General features: G+C 41.1%; 1 protein-coding gene across 1 annotated transcript in view; it reads right to left on the bottom strand.

Moving 5' to 3' along the window:
- Positions 1 to 21: 21 nt before the first annotated feature.
- The window catches only part of crtac1b (cartilage acidic protein 1b), a 21469-nt gene continuing 5928 nt past the window's right edge, over positions 22 to 15562 (bottom strand). The window contains exons 3-15 of the mRNA XM_020601590.1: positions 15355 to 15551; positions 14834 to 14970; positions 11906 to 12062; positions 10102 to 10236; positions 9840 to 9982; positions 7407 to 7543; positions 5713 to 5795; positions 5352 to 5452; positions 5076 to 5244; positions 2777 to 2919; positions 2218 to 2260; positions 1973 to 2116; positions 22 to 1334 (exon numbers count right to left, since the gene is read on the bottom strand). Of these exons, the coding sequence (XP_020457246.1) occupies positions 1207 to 1334; positions 1973 to 2116; positions 2218 to 2260; positions 2777 to 2919; positions 5076 to 5244; positions 5352 to 5452; positions 5713 to 5795; positions 7407 to 7543; positions 9840 to 9982; positions 10102 to 10236; positions 11906 to 12062; positions 14834 to 14970; positions 15355 to 15551 (1717 nt within the window). The 3' untranslated portion in view covers positions 22 to 1206. The remainder of the gene's footprint in view (positions 1335 to 1972; positions 2117 to 2217; positions 2261 to 2776; positions 2920 to 5075; positions 5245 to 5351; positions 5453 to 5712; positions 5796 to 7406; positions 7544 to 9839; positions 9983 to 10101; positions 10237 to 11905; positions 12063 to 14833; positions 14971 to 15354; positions 15552 to 15562) is intronic.

The raw sequence follows: 15562 nt of genomic DNA, 5'->3' as shown, positions 1-15562 counted from the left end.
AACTTGAAAAATCAGCAGTGTAACAAATAGTTATTTGCCCCACTGTATTTTGTTTTTTTCATGCAGCTTGTTGGCAATAACAAAAACATAGAATATCACCAGCTTTATCTTCTGTGGTTTTATATTATGTGCAGTAGCAAATGATTTAAAACTAGTAAGTAAATTAATTCTAGTGTACCATCCATTCCATTACATTATTTTTTTTTATAATAAGGAAATAATGAAAGATTTTATTGTTCTGCAACATCAATGTGAGAAGACATTACCAGTACTACATCAAATGCAGTGATGTTTTGTGTATGTGTGTGTGTTTCAATCTTCCCTGACCTTTGTTTTATTTAATTAGGGGGAAAAGCAAAACATATTATGACCAGTATTAATAGTAAATAGTTTATATTTCCATCCTAAGAGTTCTACACTATGCTGCAATTGATTAAAATTGCTAAGTAAATTATGATTAATTAAACCTTTCAGTTACTGTACTTGTGGGTATTTATCTTATTTGATGTGCTGCTGTATATTCATAGGTAACAAAATACAAAAAAAACCTACAGTACAGTACCATTGGAGACAGATGGTCTGACATATGTTCTCTACCCAACTGCCTTTTTGGATGTGGTATACTCATGCACACATAAACACACACACACACACACACACACCTACACACAAAACCTAAAGCCTGAAGATGCGGTGTTTCTCACCATCCCATGAGCCCACAGTAAGAATAAGAGTGACAGTTTCAGGATTAACATAGTGGCATTGTGGTGGTGATACAGATGGGGCTTCAGTGTGTCTCTAATGAATACGGTCTGTGGAGACAGTAGACCTGTCTGCTGTATGTGCAGAGGTTTATACACTGCGGCTCCACTTATTGGCTTGGCCTCAGTTCAGGTCCCGCTAAGTACGAGGTGATGATGTGAGGGCTCTGTGAGTGTGACATGGGTAGTGTGACTCTGTAGCTCCCAGTAAGCATGCTCCCTGTGTGTCTCTTTATAGTCTAGAGGGGGCTGGGAGCCAACAGGGGACACGTACTGTAGCAGCAGTGAGGTGGGGGAAAGACTGTACATGATGGAAAAAGACAGCAGGGATCCAAAGAGGAGAAGGATGAGTAGACGTTCCAGTCAATAGTTTGCTCCAAGAGTTTCTATAATGTACATCCCCATTCAGCAGCGGAGAGTTAGGAAGGGGAGCAGACAGTGACAGCTACAGGAGTCCATTCTGGAGATGGGTAGAGAGGAGTGGTAGCACAGAGATGGAGAGCAGCCAGAAAGAAAGGCCTGACCGCTTGCATTCACCAGAAGATCGCGTTCCTCCAAAGTAAGCCACCTGGGCTGCACAGAAAGAGGTGAAACAGAGGGCATGGAAAAGTTAATCAACATCTGCATCTTTATGGCTAAAAGAGAGTTCATTCACTGGGGCAGTTGGTCATGCAAGAGAGAGGGGTGCAGAGAGGGGACACAGTCAGCGGAATGTTAGCACCTCTTTAAATCAGAGTAATTAAAGCAGCTTAAGTCATGTTGTTGTCTGGCACTTGTCCAGATCTTGATAATCCAGCTAAGGCTGCAGTGTGTCACAGACACTTTCCCTGCATGAAAAACGCAGCTCTTTTCATTCATTTGAATGGAGAAAGTGCATGACGCAGTACCGCAGGGGAAAAGGCTGGATCTGCTTCAACTTTTTCTCCAGCACAATGTGACATCAATGTAAGACACTGCACTGGCTGATCACATACTGTGCATGCAAGAGCGCTTTCCTTGCAGATTACTTTGTAATGTGAACGCAGTTAAAGCAGCTGCCGCCATGATAGCTTTCCAGAGTTGTCTCAGAGTTGCCAAAACCACTGTGCAGTGTTTTGGCATCTATTACACTTTAAACACATGAATCCATTCCTCCAATTTTAAGATTGTGCCCCCTCTTACACAGCTCCTTGTATAATGCTGTCTACCCTGACCCTACTTGGACCACTCACCCACACAGGCTGACCCATCATCATTGGGCTCAAAGCCCTGGTTACATCTCCTCTTGGTGCGGCACTTATAGCTACCATAGGTGTTGGTGCATACAGGGCGATCAGAGGGACACACAGAAGGGAACTGGGTACATTCGTCTTTATCTGAGGGAAGGAGAGGTGAGGAAAGGGAAGATGCTTTTTGTCTTGTTTTTAAACAAGGAAACAATCACAGTGGTCAACAGGTTGATAAATCTTCAACTTACCAGTGCATCGACCGTTCTCATTCAGAGCAAACCCATAACCACACTGCAAGAAACAGTCAGGCTCATCAGAAACACATTTTTACACCGAATACTAAAATTATTTAAAGCCACTATTTGTAGATTGTTTTATATATGAGTAGCGAAACAACAAATGCACATGCTGTCACCCTGTGTAGCATCTTTAAGTTGGCATTGTGATGGCATATGGTTTTTGTTTGCAGAGAAATTAGACAATCCTAGTAAATTGGTGCAAAATTGGTTCAACAATGAGCTGCTGAGTCCTAACTACCTCCACATGCTTTCCACTTTCTGTGCATTGTGTACAGTCCTTCTGTGCTAGAACAGTGCCTGGCCTAGCCAAGTTTGCTGTTTTGTGCTTTTACTAAACACATTGCTGAGATTCCCTTTAACACTACCACTCAACAGTAGGTAATAAAGCTAATAACACATTTATTATTTCAGTTTGTATTGTGTTTTAGGGGTGGTCTTGCACCTAATCTGTTTCTGCAAAGTCTTTTAGGTAATGAGATGTTAGGACTATTGAGAATCCCTACTGTACCTCTATTTTCACAGTAGGAGTAACTTCATCTTCTTTTGGATAGTGGATCTCCAGCAGTGAGTTGATCTCTGAAGGTTCAAGGGGTCGGGCCACGGAAACACCATCTGGCCAGTACACCTCGACACTGGTAGCCACATCCTTACCTGGTCAGACATAACGCACAGACACACCACACGCAGACAATCATTCATATGATGTTTACTGACCTATAAAGGCTCATACGTTAAGGTCCATACTGTACTGTAGGTTGTCGAGAGTGGTTCTCATGAAACTTCCTCCTCCTCTTTTCCACTGACACGCACAGACAGAGTGGCACCCTTGTCTTCTCTCTCCATTAACCATCTTAATCAGGCATAGTGAAAGCCCCTCTCCAGAGAGCGTCTGCAGCACTTAATTAAAGAGGAATTTTTAATGTAAAAAGATCTTGAGTTACCCTGCCTGACAGCGATCCACCTAGCAGGTGTGCTGCCCATAGAATTTCACTTGCTCCCACATGACACCCTCTCATATAGTTGTGGGGAATCATGTCTACTAGTAGTGATGCATTTGTGAAGCCAGGATGGTGTGGAAAGTTTGCGCTTAATGTGTTATGAGTAATCAGACATTAAAGCTGAAGCCCTGCAGAGCTGAACTGTGCTTGATACAGAACAGACTCAGCGAGCAGGGCCAGAGAGTAGATGTGGGTGGACTACCAGCTCTGGATGGCCACCAGCAGTCTGTCCTAGCATGACAGGAGCAGGCAGGGCTCCTCACCAACTGTGTTGCCCTACAGCTGCAGGACTCGGCCCCCATTTTTCCCCCACTTTGTCCTCACACAACAACAGCACAACTCCCATGGTTGTCTAATGAAGCCGGGGGTATTATAGTTTTCTTTCCCCAATTACTAAGACATTTTCTGAAACAATTCATTATTTTCTCAAAACAAAAAACACATTCTCACATCTGTACAACCATCTCGCTTGCAGATCAAAATCAGACTTTACTCTCAGAGAAGACACACAAGTAGCCAAAAACACACACTACAAGTCTGTCTCATACACAGTAGGGGGATTATTTTAAAACACTTAAACCAAAAAAGTCTTTTCCCCCCTAAAATTTGTATTTTCAGGCCAACTTACTGTATATTAGTTTGAGTTATGTAACATTGTAGCACTGCCCATATAGATTACTCTTACAGCAACGCACTGTCAAGAGACATTCAATACTATACAACATATAGAATGGTGTAAATATAATTCCAGCTACACTGCATCATTCTCCATACTTCATACTACTCATAATTCTATCCATGTCTCATAAGATGTTAACCCTTTCCAGGCACTGTGGGAAGTGTGCTGTGGTGTGCCTCATCCACCCTCGGCTGGCTTCCAAAGACACATCCCCACAGGCCACCAAAAGTTTTTCCTTCATGTAAGGGTTGTTGTCATGCACTTCCTATCGCCATGCTTAGAGAAATACACAATATGCGAGTAAGAAAAGATAAATGAATTGAACCAGGTGAGAACCGGAGCAGCCTGATGAACACTACCATTATCCCAAATGATAATGCCCTGGGGCTGCTCTGTTTGACCTGCCTGCCCTTGCTGTTGAAGATGTTTGGAAAGGAATACAAATACATGCACTGTGTTATATGGACTCAAAGTTGTAAAGTAATTACTCATGGCGTGCTTGACCTCCAGCACCCTTCTGATGTCCTCCACCTTCTGCTTGGTTGGAATCCACTGTTCCAGAGCACATAGGCAAGCCAATGGCCCTTGTTAACGGATTCTGCAATTCTGACTGATGCCTCACAAATTTTGTGGCTTAGTGTTTACACCTGGAGAAAAGTGTGCTCACTGAACTCACAGGGTGATGATTTTAGTTTATTGCATTGATTGCAATGAATGCAGTGAATGAGCATAAAGTGTCATGAATGATTCATTTGATGACTTTTGTGTACAGCATATGTATGTAATGCTCATTCTTTTCATTTCTATCTGTCTGTCTCAGTGTCTGTCCTTTAGTAGAGAGTATTGCTGAAACAATTTTACAAGTCTTTATAAAAAAAAAAAAGCCAAACACTCACTGGGTTCAGCTTCCACAGTGTGAGGATATCACTGCAGATTCAATTTTGTTGGGTTTGAGGAGATGAATCTGATAAAACACCACCTCTTAAAATATTTCATTGATAAAATATTTAACCTATTAATCACAAAGATAATCAAAAGATTAATTTCTAATTAAACATTCATCAGTTGGCACTTGTAGTTAGTCAAGAAGTCACAGTTTTGTATCTTTTAATGTTTAAATGCAGACTTACCAAGGCCAAAGTGGGCGACAGGCTCCATCTCACACAGGTATCCTGAGCCACCATCAATGATCCGTGTGTGTGAGCCGCTCTTTTTTGTGTACACAACCACTTTAGCCCCTCTGGCAAAAGCACCAAACTTGGTCCGGGGAATCACTCGCAGCCATGAGTTAGTGGCGCCCTGTGAGATGAACAGAATGAAAAAATGGTGGGTTTTTGTTAAGATCTCACTCGATAATGAGTGTCAGTCTTGGTTTAAGGCTTTAAAGATGTCTCACAAACACTCACCTGGTTCACTTTGTAGACAGAAAGTGGCTGTGCAGCACTTTCACCATGAGATACCAGCAGTTCTAGACGCCCATCACCATCAAAGTCTGTGGCTACAGCTCCTGCAGATCCATATGATGCAATTAAACACCTCAATAAACAGCTACACAATATTTATTATTTCATGAAGAGAATAATGGACATAATGCTCCAATAGTCACTGAACTAATTATGTGGAACAAGTTTTTGTTTTTTTCATAAAACAAATGAGGAAACTCATATCCCTGGCGGAGCTATGGTGCCATCTAATGGTATGATGTTAGAGCAGTTTGTTCTCTTCACAGCTTCCCTCCTTTCATACTGTCTTTTCTGCCATACTCACCGGTTCCTCGTCCTTCAGGCTCTGATGCCTCCCCGACATTCAGCTCTTCTATCTGGGGGTCTCCATGTTCTCTCCTGCTCACCCTGTCAAATCATCACAACAATTAACTAGCATATCACTAATTAATGCCATAGTGCTTAATCTTGAGGTACTTGAACATTACTTGAGTATTTCTATTTTATGCTACTTTGCACTTCTTCTCTGCTATATTTCAGAGAACGCTATTTTGCCTTTTAGTCCAATACATTTATTTACCAACTAGAGTAAATAATAAACTAAAGATGAAGATTTTACTGCATGTACAAAAAAGATTAACTTCTAAAGTGTGATAAATTGTTATAAACTATACCCACCAGTACACAAAACAGGTAAAATGACAACATTTTACATTAAGTTGTGTGATTTAATATTTCTATGCAGTATATAAATGTTGAATAAATGGTTCAGAGCACACTAGAATGTAGCTGTCAGCAGATGTAATCATTTATTAATACATTTGTCAGCAACTCTGAAATTCTGCTATAATGATTCAAAAGTGTAGGCTAGCGTATAAAAAAAGGCAATGAATAATAATATAGTAAGGCACAGTTGTAGAAGTCATCATTGTCATTTACTATATATTAATGTCTATAGCTGTCCAACCCACAGTCTACGGACCAACCACATTATATCATGTTATACAGTATTTATTAAACTCACGGCCTATAAACGCTATAAGGGGAGATTTAAAGTATTACCAGAGAAATCAGCTCCCTGATTTTTCATTATTTTTATAGTTTTATCTGATTGTAAAATAGTTTTATTAAATGTTCCTATAAATAAACTGAGTTGACTACATAATGTCATTGTTTGAAAAAAAAAATCACCTTACCAGCTACCATGTGCCCTAATGACAAAGCACTTTGGTTAAGTTATAATTTCATTTCACTGGGCACTAATGTGCTGATCCTGGCTGTTAAACCTCTCAGCTCAGCTAAATATTGATTAGTTGCATTGAATTAATTAACATGAGCACAATAGTTTAAGGGTTTTTTTTTTTTCCTGTGCCAGAGAGCATTAAATTAGCTGATTCGTCTTCATACCAGACAATGACTGAGTCAAAAGGCTGAGGAGCAATGACCCCTGTCAGACCATCATTGTGTCCAGAAAGACAAGAAATGTCCTCCACTGACCCAAAGTGCTGCAATAATCCAATCCAGGAACTCTCTGGGCTTTACGCTGATTATTGATATTCACTTTGAATTGACCCACCAGCTCATGACAACATTCATCAGGACTTCTGCATCCTGTTGTTGCCAGATCAGATTTTCATTCAGGCAGGATGGGATCATTCTAGTATTAAGTCCTTAACAATTGATATGTATCATATTTTGCATTTTGAGAGCTGAGCTTATTAATATTATCTAGAGAGGAAGCCAAACCGTGAGCCAAAAAAAAAAGACCGAAAACTGTCTTAATGAAAGAATCGTTCATGTGTGGAGAAGGAGGCGGGATGCCAGACTAGATAAGTAACCTTGGTTAGGAATTTAAAATTCTTCTCATCCTCCAAGCCCAGTTTTAGAATATTAAATTAAGACACAAGAGTAGTCCTTTAAGTTCACCATCAAACTGCTAATAAAACTTAGTACTGTCATACTTGTACATGTGTATATGTATGTCTCAGCATGTATCTTGTGTAATTTCTGTGTGAGTACCTAAAGAGCCTGTTGGCGGAGGGGCCTCTGTAGGCAATGTTATTGAAGAAGACCTCCAGCTCGTTGTCATTGTCAAAGTCTGCAGCAATAACGGTGCGAACCGGGGATGGCATGGAAAACTTCTGGGATGCTATGTCCTTAAAAATACAAAAGCAAAATGTGCTACATCAGTGAAACATGTGCGTATGTGTACAGATAGAATTTACCAGCAGATGATGCTGTTAGAGTAAACAACAAAACTACATTCTGAGCAGTTTTGGCAGAACTTTTCTAGAACGTGCTTTTATTTCAGCTCCTGTCTTATAAGAGTTCAGTACAATATGTGACCAGGTGATGGGAGCTGATGGGAGCGAGATCACAAGGTCACAAGTTCAGTCTCCACAACAGATATGCCCATCAATATCCAGCGCCCAGTCCCTGAGTCAAACACTGATCTGTCATCTGTTCATACACTCACTATAAGTCATCTAAAGCCTAAGGATAAGAACAAAAGCTCTTTTCACATCCCCTGGCACCAAAAAGGTAGACTGCAGCTCTCCTGCCCAAAAAGCTCTCCTCAGCAGTGGAGTTTTTGCAATAGAAAGTAACGGATATCTCTCCGCTTCAGTGACACTGTGATAAGTTGGGGAAGAGTTATAACGCAGCCCTTCACTCTCTCCAGTATTTACTCTCTGTTTTAATTATAAGGCTCATAAAGCTGCAGGGGGTGGAAAGGGCTACCCACAGTGACCTTCTGCTTCACAGGTGGAGGAGAGGCGATGGCCAACTGAGGTCATTAGGGAAGGAGAAAGCGGAACCGCTGTGCTTTATTAATAGGTAGATGAACAGATGTGCCATAAGGAAAAAAGTGAATATCACCAAAACAAATCTGTAGCATAGGGGTATAAAATTTACAGGTAGATAGAGGTAAAGGTTTGAGGAACAAATATTCAGTCTGTGTATATAATAGATATAAAGTATCTCAAAATGGAAGGTAACTCAGATAATCAAGAAAACTACAAATATTTGTACTTTTAAGTGTGTACTTTAGAATGTGACTCATTTCTGTGTTAATGATTTAAAATGATATAAATTATACACCCTAATTATGGTGAAATAATTATTCAAAACACCACCCTCTAATAACTTTATATTCATATAAAAGACTCCGAAAGTGTGTACATGTTATACCTATTGCAAGGAAAACCAGAAGATTTTAATTAAAGTGCAAACGGGCCTAATCTGCATTTTCCACTACCCTGGCAAGCTGCTGTTTCAGCCCAATTTAATTAGCGGTTTACTGGAGTGATACAACAGCTTCATTATGCATGCCAAAGGTCAACACGTCTAGTAGGGGTGTCAGCTTGCGTATGGGAAACGGGTCCTAAATATGTTGTGGGCTTGTGATTTAATAATCTTGATTAAAAAAAAAACATTGTCTAGCTAATTCAATTTGTCTTCTGTGTGTATTCATGTGTATTGTGTGTGTCGCACTGATGGAACTGTCTCTGTCCTAAGCATCACATTTTAACCCCTTCTTTGACCCCTATAAAGATGCCTCCTGTGACATTTATCTTTTTGGTAAGGGAGGTGGTTGCAGGTGCTGACAGATTGACATGCAGCAGAGGCCATCTCTGTCTCTACCACTCTTAATTATACAAGCACATGCACATTGCTGCTGGCTGTCTCACTGGAGTTATCTATAGAGCGGTTGATTGAGTAAATCACCAGCCGTCAGTCTTTAAATCCCACTCGGTCCCACTGACTGAATTCACTAGCCGTCCATTAGCACCAATAACTCTGTGATTCACAGAGTTAATGGTTGAGATTTGTCGTTTCTGTGCGGCCTGCTCATTAGACATTGATTCTGGCCAGAGAGAGAAGAGAGAACCACAACCTGCTCTATAGCTCTCTGATGGCACATGGAATCATTCACACAGGGAAGAGATTGTCAGCAAATTCTGCAGATGGGTGACATATTAAAGGAACATCCTTAATAAATTAGTGGAAATTTTAAAAAATGCAGGGGTCACAGATTCATCAGATAATTACTTTCTATTCACAGAATGACATAAAAGTCCATTTTGACTTTCTAGACTCAGAGGTGGTTTCTTCAAATGTCTTTTGTTGTCCAACCAACAAATCCAAAGATGTTCAGTTTATGAGTTTATGACCATGTATGACAAATAAAAGCATCCGTTTCTTACAGTGTAACCAGAAAATGTAATGATGTTTCCTCCTTCCAGCAAAGGAGCAGTGAAGCTGCTCTGGAGATAGTGAAGTGCATGTTGTTCACTTTATGCTAGTTTTTCCTTAGATGTAGTTAATCAGGAGTGTCCACAGGCTGACCTGTGAACAGTTTTCATGGAACTACTTTCTACCAAAAAATAGTCGCAATGATGACTCAAGATCTTTTTTGCATTTGAGTGCATAAGAAAACACCTTTAGACCCACCTTGAACTTCTGTTTGCGGTTATTGAGCTGCATGTACAGGCGATGAGGTCCGTTCCAGTTCCCGTAGACAATGTCTGTCTTGCCATCACGATTAAAGTCTGCCAGAGCAACCCCCCTGCCATGCTGCATGGGGTCCTCCACACCTACAGTTGCATGGTAATATGTTCTATTATACAATAATGTCTATCCTGTGTATTGCACCAGATTCACATGACATATTGCAATTTGACCTGATTTGCTAAAGTGTACACATTCCTCTCACCAGCCTGCTGCGCCATGTCAGTGAAAGTGCCATCTCCATTGTTCCTGAACAGAAAGTTGGGTCCATATTCATTGTCACAAAACACATCGGACAGGGTTTGACTGACAATGGGCCCCACCACAACACCTCGCCCTCCTGCACAGACAAAGATGGAGAGATGGCACTTGGTGGTTAGACAAAGGGTTAGCACAGAAACTGAAGAGGGATATGTGCAATAACAAAGAGCAGAGGGAGCGAGATCTGCTCCATAACAAATGCCAACGGCGGGAGAGCTTTACTGTCTTTCCAGGCCATTTCCTCTGAGCAGGGCAGAGTTTTCTGCTGACACAGACACTGACTCTGGTGGATTACACACAAAGACACAAATAAACACACCTAGACACAATGCAAAGACAGAGCACATGCCGAGATTTTTTTTAACCAAAATCTTTGACTGTTCAGTGCACTCTTAATATCACCACAGGATTTTCCAGTGACATTCCATAAAGTGAAGTGTCTCACTTACTGTAAGTGTCTCATCTCAGATCATCAGTCTAATTATGGAGTTGAAATGGCTTTGATTGCCCTTCCAGTATGCAGAGTCAGTGCAGTGAGTCAGGACTTTCTCCTGATTTACTGGCCTGCTCCATCAGCCCAGACAAATATTACTCGCCCCCTACAGCTATAAACTACATGTCTCTCCAGAGACTTGTAACCATTAGATATACAACTTCAGTGACTGCTCCTCTGCTCTGATTAACGGCACTTTGATGACAAAGCCGTCCACTGTACATCACTCACACCAATTTTAACCAGCTCATTCTGCCCCTCTGGTGGCATGGATGACATCCTGCATGTAAAAAGATGATGAACACTGATTCTCTTACACTCAAACACAAAGTTGTCTCCCCTTACCAAAACTTACTTGTTCATCAACGTCAAGGACACTTCTTCAGTGGTTACGATAAAGCGCTGTAGCTTAGAGGCAGCATTTTCTGAACGCATGACGGTCAGTGTTATGAGAGAAACAATCATGGTGATATTAATCATAATGGTATTTACTGTTCGCCTCCTCTGTACCAAAGTTAAGACAGAGAAGTGTGTGTGTGCCATGTGAGGAGATCCTTTTTGCACAAAAAAAATAAGAAAATTGTTTTCATTAAAAAGCATAATACTCTACACACGTTTAAATACACAAAAGGTTAATGTCATATAAAACTGCAGTGAGAAAATAAGAACCAGGTTGTGTGTATGGTGTGTTTACTGCACTTGGAATAAATGTAAATCTGACCTCATTTTCAGATGCCTATATATCTGGCTAGAAGGGAGGGTGTAAAATTGTTGTTATTGACTAAAATAGTCTGGAAAATAGAAATATTCACATGCTTTACTGGGAGGAACCACACTAGGCTGTGATAGATGCCACCTCTAGTCCGTTGGGCTGGTCTGAGGTATGTGTGTGTGTATCGCCCGTCCGTCATCGCCCAATGACTTTGACTGGAGTAAACAGCTGACAGGGCCAAAAAGAGTCCAGCTACACTTCTCATGCTCTATCTCCATCCCTCTCTTTTTTCTTTCACACTTACACATGTTGTTTCTTCTTTTTTCCTCACATGCCACCTCTTCAACCTCTCATCCACCGCCCTCTCTGTACTAGAGCCCTATAAATCATACTCTATGAGTACAACTAGCACATGCTCCTCTGTAGTTGTCTATATAAATCAGACTGAAGGTCCTGTAGTGCTGGATAATTTTAAAGCAACAGTCTATGCCACACCCACCCACACACACGCACACACACACACTGTAATTTCTTCACACCTACCAGTGAACTTGTTGACTCCGGCCTGCTCTGCCACGTTAGAGAGGGCAACAACACCCTGTGAAAGGTCACTTGCTGCCTCATCCATTTCTAGGAGAGCATGCGGACCCACGTTACCACTGGCATAGTTCGCTATGTAGATAGCATAATGGCCAGTACCCTGGGGAGGGAAAGCAAACACTGATTTTCAGTTTTCAAGTTGTCTCATTAGTGATAAACATGATGGCACGTGTTTTCCTTTAGGTTTAAAAAAAAGGCACAGTGTTGCTGAAGCATCAAGTCAACACTGCTTATCCTTTATTCTAAAGTGCTCCTGCTTCCTTTGCAGTTTATTACAAATGTTTTCTATATGAGCCTGCCTCTACTAAATGAACCAGCTTATCATGGTGCACCAAGCGGAGCAGCACCCCTGCCCTGCAGTTCTGAGTGCATAGCCTACACACAAATTTACATTTATTTATTAATATAGCTCACAGCAGAGCCATAAGAAACCATATTTCATCAAAATTACAAAACCAACACACAAAACAAAATCCAGTATAGTTAGTTATAGCTTGCCTTTAAAGGAATCAATTGCTTGTCTAGGTTTTGAGATGCCACCACGTTACAATGCAGGTGAATGAAATTTTATTCAGATTGTTCTCAGTCAACAGTTTTCATTGACAGTTTCTAGAAAGACATGTTGTTGATTTTTGTAAAATGTTAATTTTTCAATGCAAACAGCACCATAAACACAGTTCCATCCACATCATCTGTACTGGGCTGGAGGCAGACATTTCAAAGACAGATACTTTAACTCAATATCTGCTATATTTTTAAACTCTGAATGTTTTTCAAATGACTTTTTGCCCCAATAAAGCTCCTGTGCAGGCATTCTTTCACTTACACTGCAGTTTTTAGTAAACATTAGGCCAATTAAACAGGAATAAATAGTGCATTTGTTGTGGACTATTCTCAGATGTGGACTAATGTGTGTGGAACTGGTCCTAAAGAATAAAACACAATGCCCCTGTTTATTGTTATGAAGGCATGTGTCACACAATGCAACAGTTTTTAATTGCTTTTGGGCAACAGTGGATCTCTGTGGCACTGAGAAATACACTATATCACGTTCTGGCTACACAAACAGTGCTGTTGATATTGGTCTTTTTATGGGGATTGTTAACAGTATGAAAATCATAGAAAATCACCAGACATCATTTTTTAAATTATTGTCTACTTTTGAATACTATGTATATTTTTACATTTTGCCAATCAAACCCTTTCTTTTCCTCTTTATTGCCCCTTACCCGCTTTCCTACCCTTTACTCCATCTTTCTCAGCTTCTCTCCCTGCTCCTTCCACTGCCTCCCTTTAGAGATTAATTTCACACTCCATTATCAGTCAGAGTCCCTGCAGACACAAACTCACTGACGGAACCATGCTAATAGACTACACACTCAGTTCCAATGAGCTTTCCCACCAGGCCTAACATATTTCAATCAATACAAATGCATGCACACATGCAAAGGGACACACATACTCACCACTTCACCATTTGTGTTACCCTTACTATATTTTTGCAAGACAAGAAAAGTAAATGAGTCTGGTTGATGTAAATGTCATCAAGCATCACATTATGGCCCGCTGAGGAGGGAGAAGCTGGTTGCACATACACACGTGCACACGCACAGAACTTGACAAAATGAGAAAGAACAACAATGAAAGACCTGAAGGGCGCTGGCAGTTACTTAACAAACTTAAAAAGCCAACGGTTTTTCAGTAAGTCTTCACTCAAGGCTAATTTCTGACACTGCAATTGCCGTTATGAATGGCCTGACATGCCTGCAAAGTGCATGTCGGTGCAGGGATATGTGACTGCACATCCTTTACGGCAGAAGCCTGAATAATCTTTATCTCTGATGCAGCATTTTCATTTTTGTTTTCAGAAACAAATGTATATTGTGCCCTTTTTTTTTTGAAAAAGTGTTTAAATTATTTTGGCTTTTAAAAACCACTTGTTTCCAAAAGCTCCATCTCATGTGCCAGTGCAAGCTGAACTGATCCATCAGTTCAACGTGAGACCACTCAATATGTCATGTTCAGACTGGGAGAGACAAAATGGCTAGATGACTAATGATTCCTTTTTTCCTGAATGATAAAACAAGACCAAACACATTAGCCACTGAGTGGACTATACAGCATGCTATGGTTTTGGCCTGTGTTACCTTCTGCTGTTGTTCCACATCTGTTCTAATGAAACTTGTTTAACAAAAGGAAAATGTGTTATCTCTCTCTTCATGTGCAGGAACTGGCATGGAAGAACACACATCAGGGTTTGAGCTTCCTCTAAAAGCATTATGCCATTAAAAGTAGATATCTTTCCAATCGGTTTGGCAGCGGCACAACCTATCAGTGCTCAGTGAGATGGGACTGTGACTTTTAAAAAAATCTATTGTAATTCTTACTGTCCTCTTCCCACTATTACCTTCTTTATTCCACCCGCTGATTGGAAGTGAAAACTGTACACATGTGTGAGATAAGAGACAAAGAAAGAGCATGAGCGTGTCAGTCACAGGGTGAAAAAAGGGGGCGAAGGAGGTGGAAAGAGGGAAGAACACAATGGGAGAAAGGGACTGGGAGATAAAGAAAATGCTAGGGGCAGAAAACAGTAGTGTGCAGTCATCACTCCTCCCCTTGCACAATGTTCTATAAAACAAACGAGCCCTGGCTTCTGTAATTACACCGGTGCGATGGGCAGAAGAGAGAAAATGGCACACCATTCCACCCAAATGAACTGTCATAGCACATGCTGAGAAGGGCGGCATAGGCAGAGCATGAGTTATCACTGGTAAACAAACAGAAGCACCCATGCATGCATGCAGAAGACACACTGGGGAGTTTGTGTGTGTGGTGTCGATTTGCATATACTCTAGTTTGTGTGTATAGTACCTTTCTGTCCACACAGGCCACTGAGCGCCCAGCCATGCGGTTTGCTACATCTCTGTGTTCGTTAATGTCATCATTCAGCAGATCCTCAAAGCGTCCATTGCGGAACTTAAACAGCTTGTCAGAATATGTTGCCCGACCTTGATGCGAGGAGACACAGAGTTCAACAGAGGCAAAAGCTGTGTGGCGAGTAAAGAGGTATTATGCAATACAAGAGTAGTGAGTGATTGGAAGAAGACGAGCAAGACCCTGTGGCTGAAAGTGAGCATGTGATACAGGAGTTTTTATAAAAATGATAGAGTGGAGGTGTTTCACTTTTGGCAGCATGTGCTGTGTAGCTCTCTGATTAATAGCAGCACAACGCTTATTTGTTATCTGATGAAGACTCAGATGAGATAAGCTTAATTTCTGCATACTGATTCCCCTGCTTTGTCTCTGTACAAGAAGAGTTATAACCTCTGTGTGCATCTGTGTGCTCATATGCATTTGTATTTTTTGCAAAGGTGTCTCAGCTTGTACTGTACCAGAGAAGGCATTATTGGTGTTAAGGACATAAATCTCCTCCCGACCATCTCCATCAATGTCACAGGCTGTGACGCCGATGGCGTTGCCTTGACGGTCCCTCAGGGCGTAGAAAGGGGAGCTGCGGTTGTCAACAGCGATGTTGACAAGCCTCTTCCTCTGCTTGTCATACTTTAGCACCAGGTTTGGGCCGTTGTAGCTGTGAACAGG

Source organism: Monopterus albus, unplaced genomic scaffold (genome assembly GCF_001952655.1).
Source record: "Monopterus albus unplaced genomic scaffold, M_albus_1.0 scaffold52.1, whole genome shotgun sequence".
Taxonomy (NCBI): domain Eukaryota; kingdom Metazoa; phylum Chordata; class Actinopteri; order Synbranchiformes; family Synbranchidae; genus Monopterus; species Monopterus albus.
The sequence above is the reverse complement of the archived record's forward strand: the minus strand, read 5'-3'. Positions and strand labels throughout refer to the sequence as shown.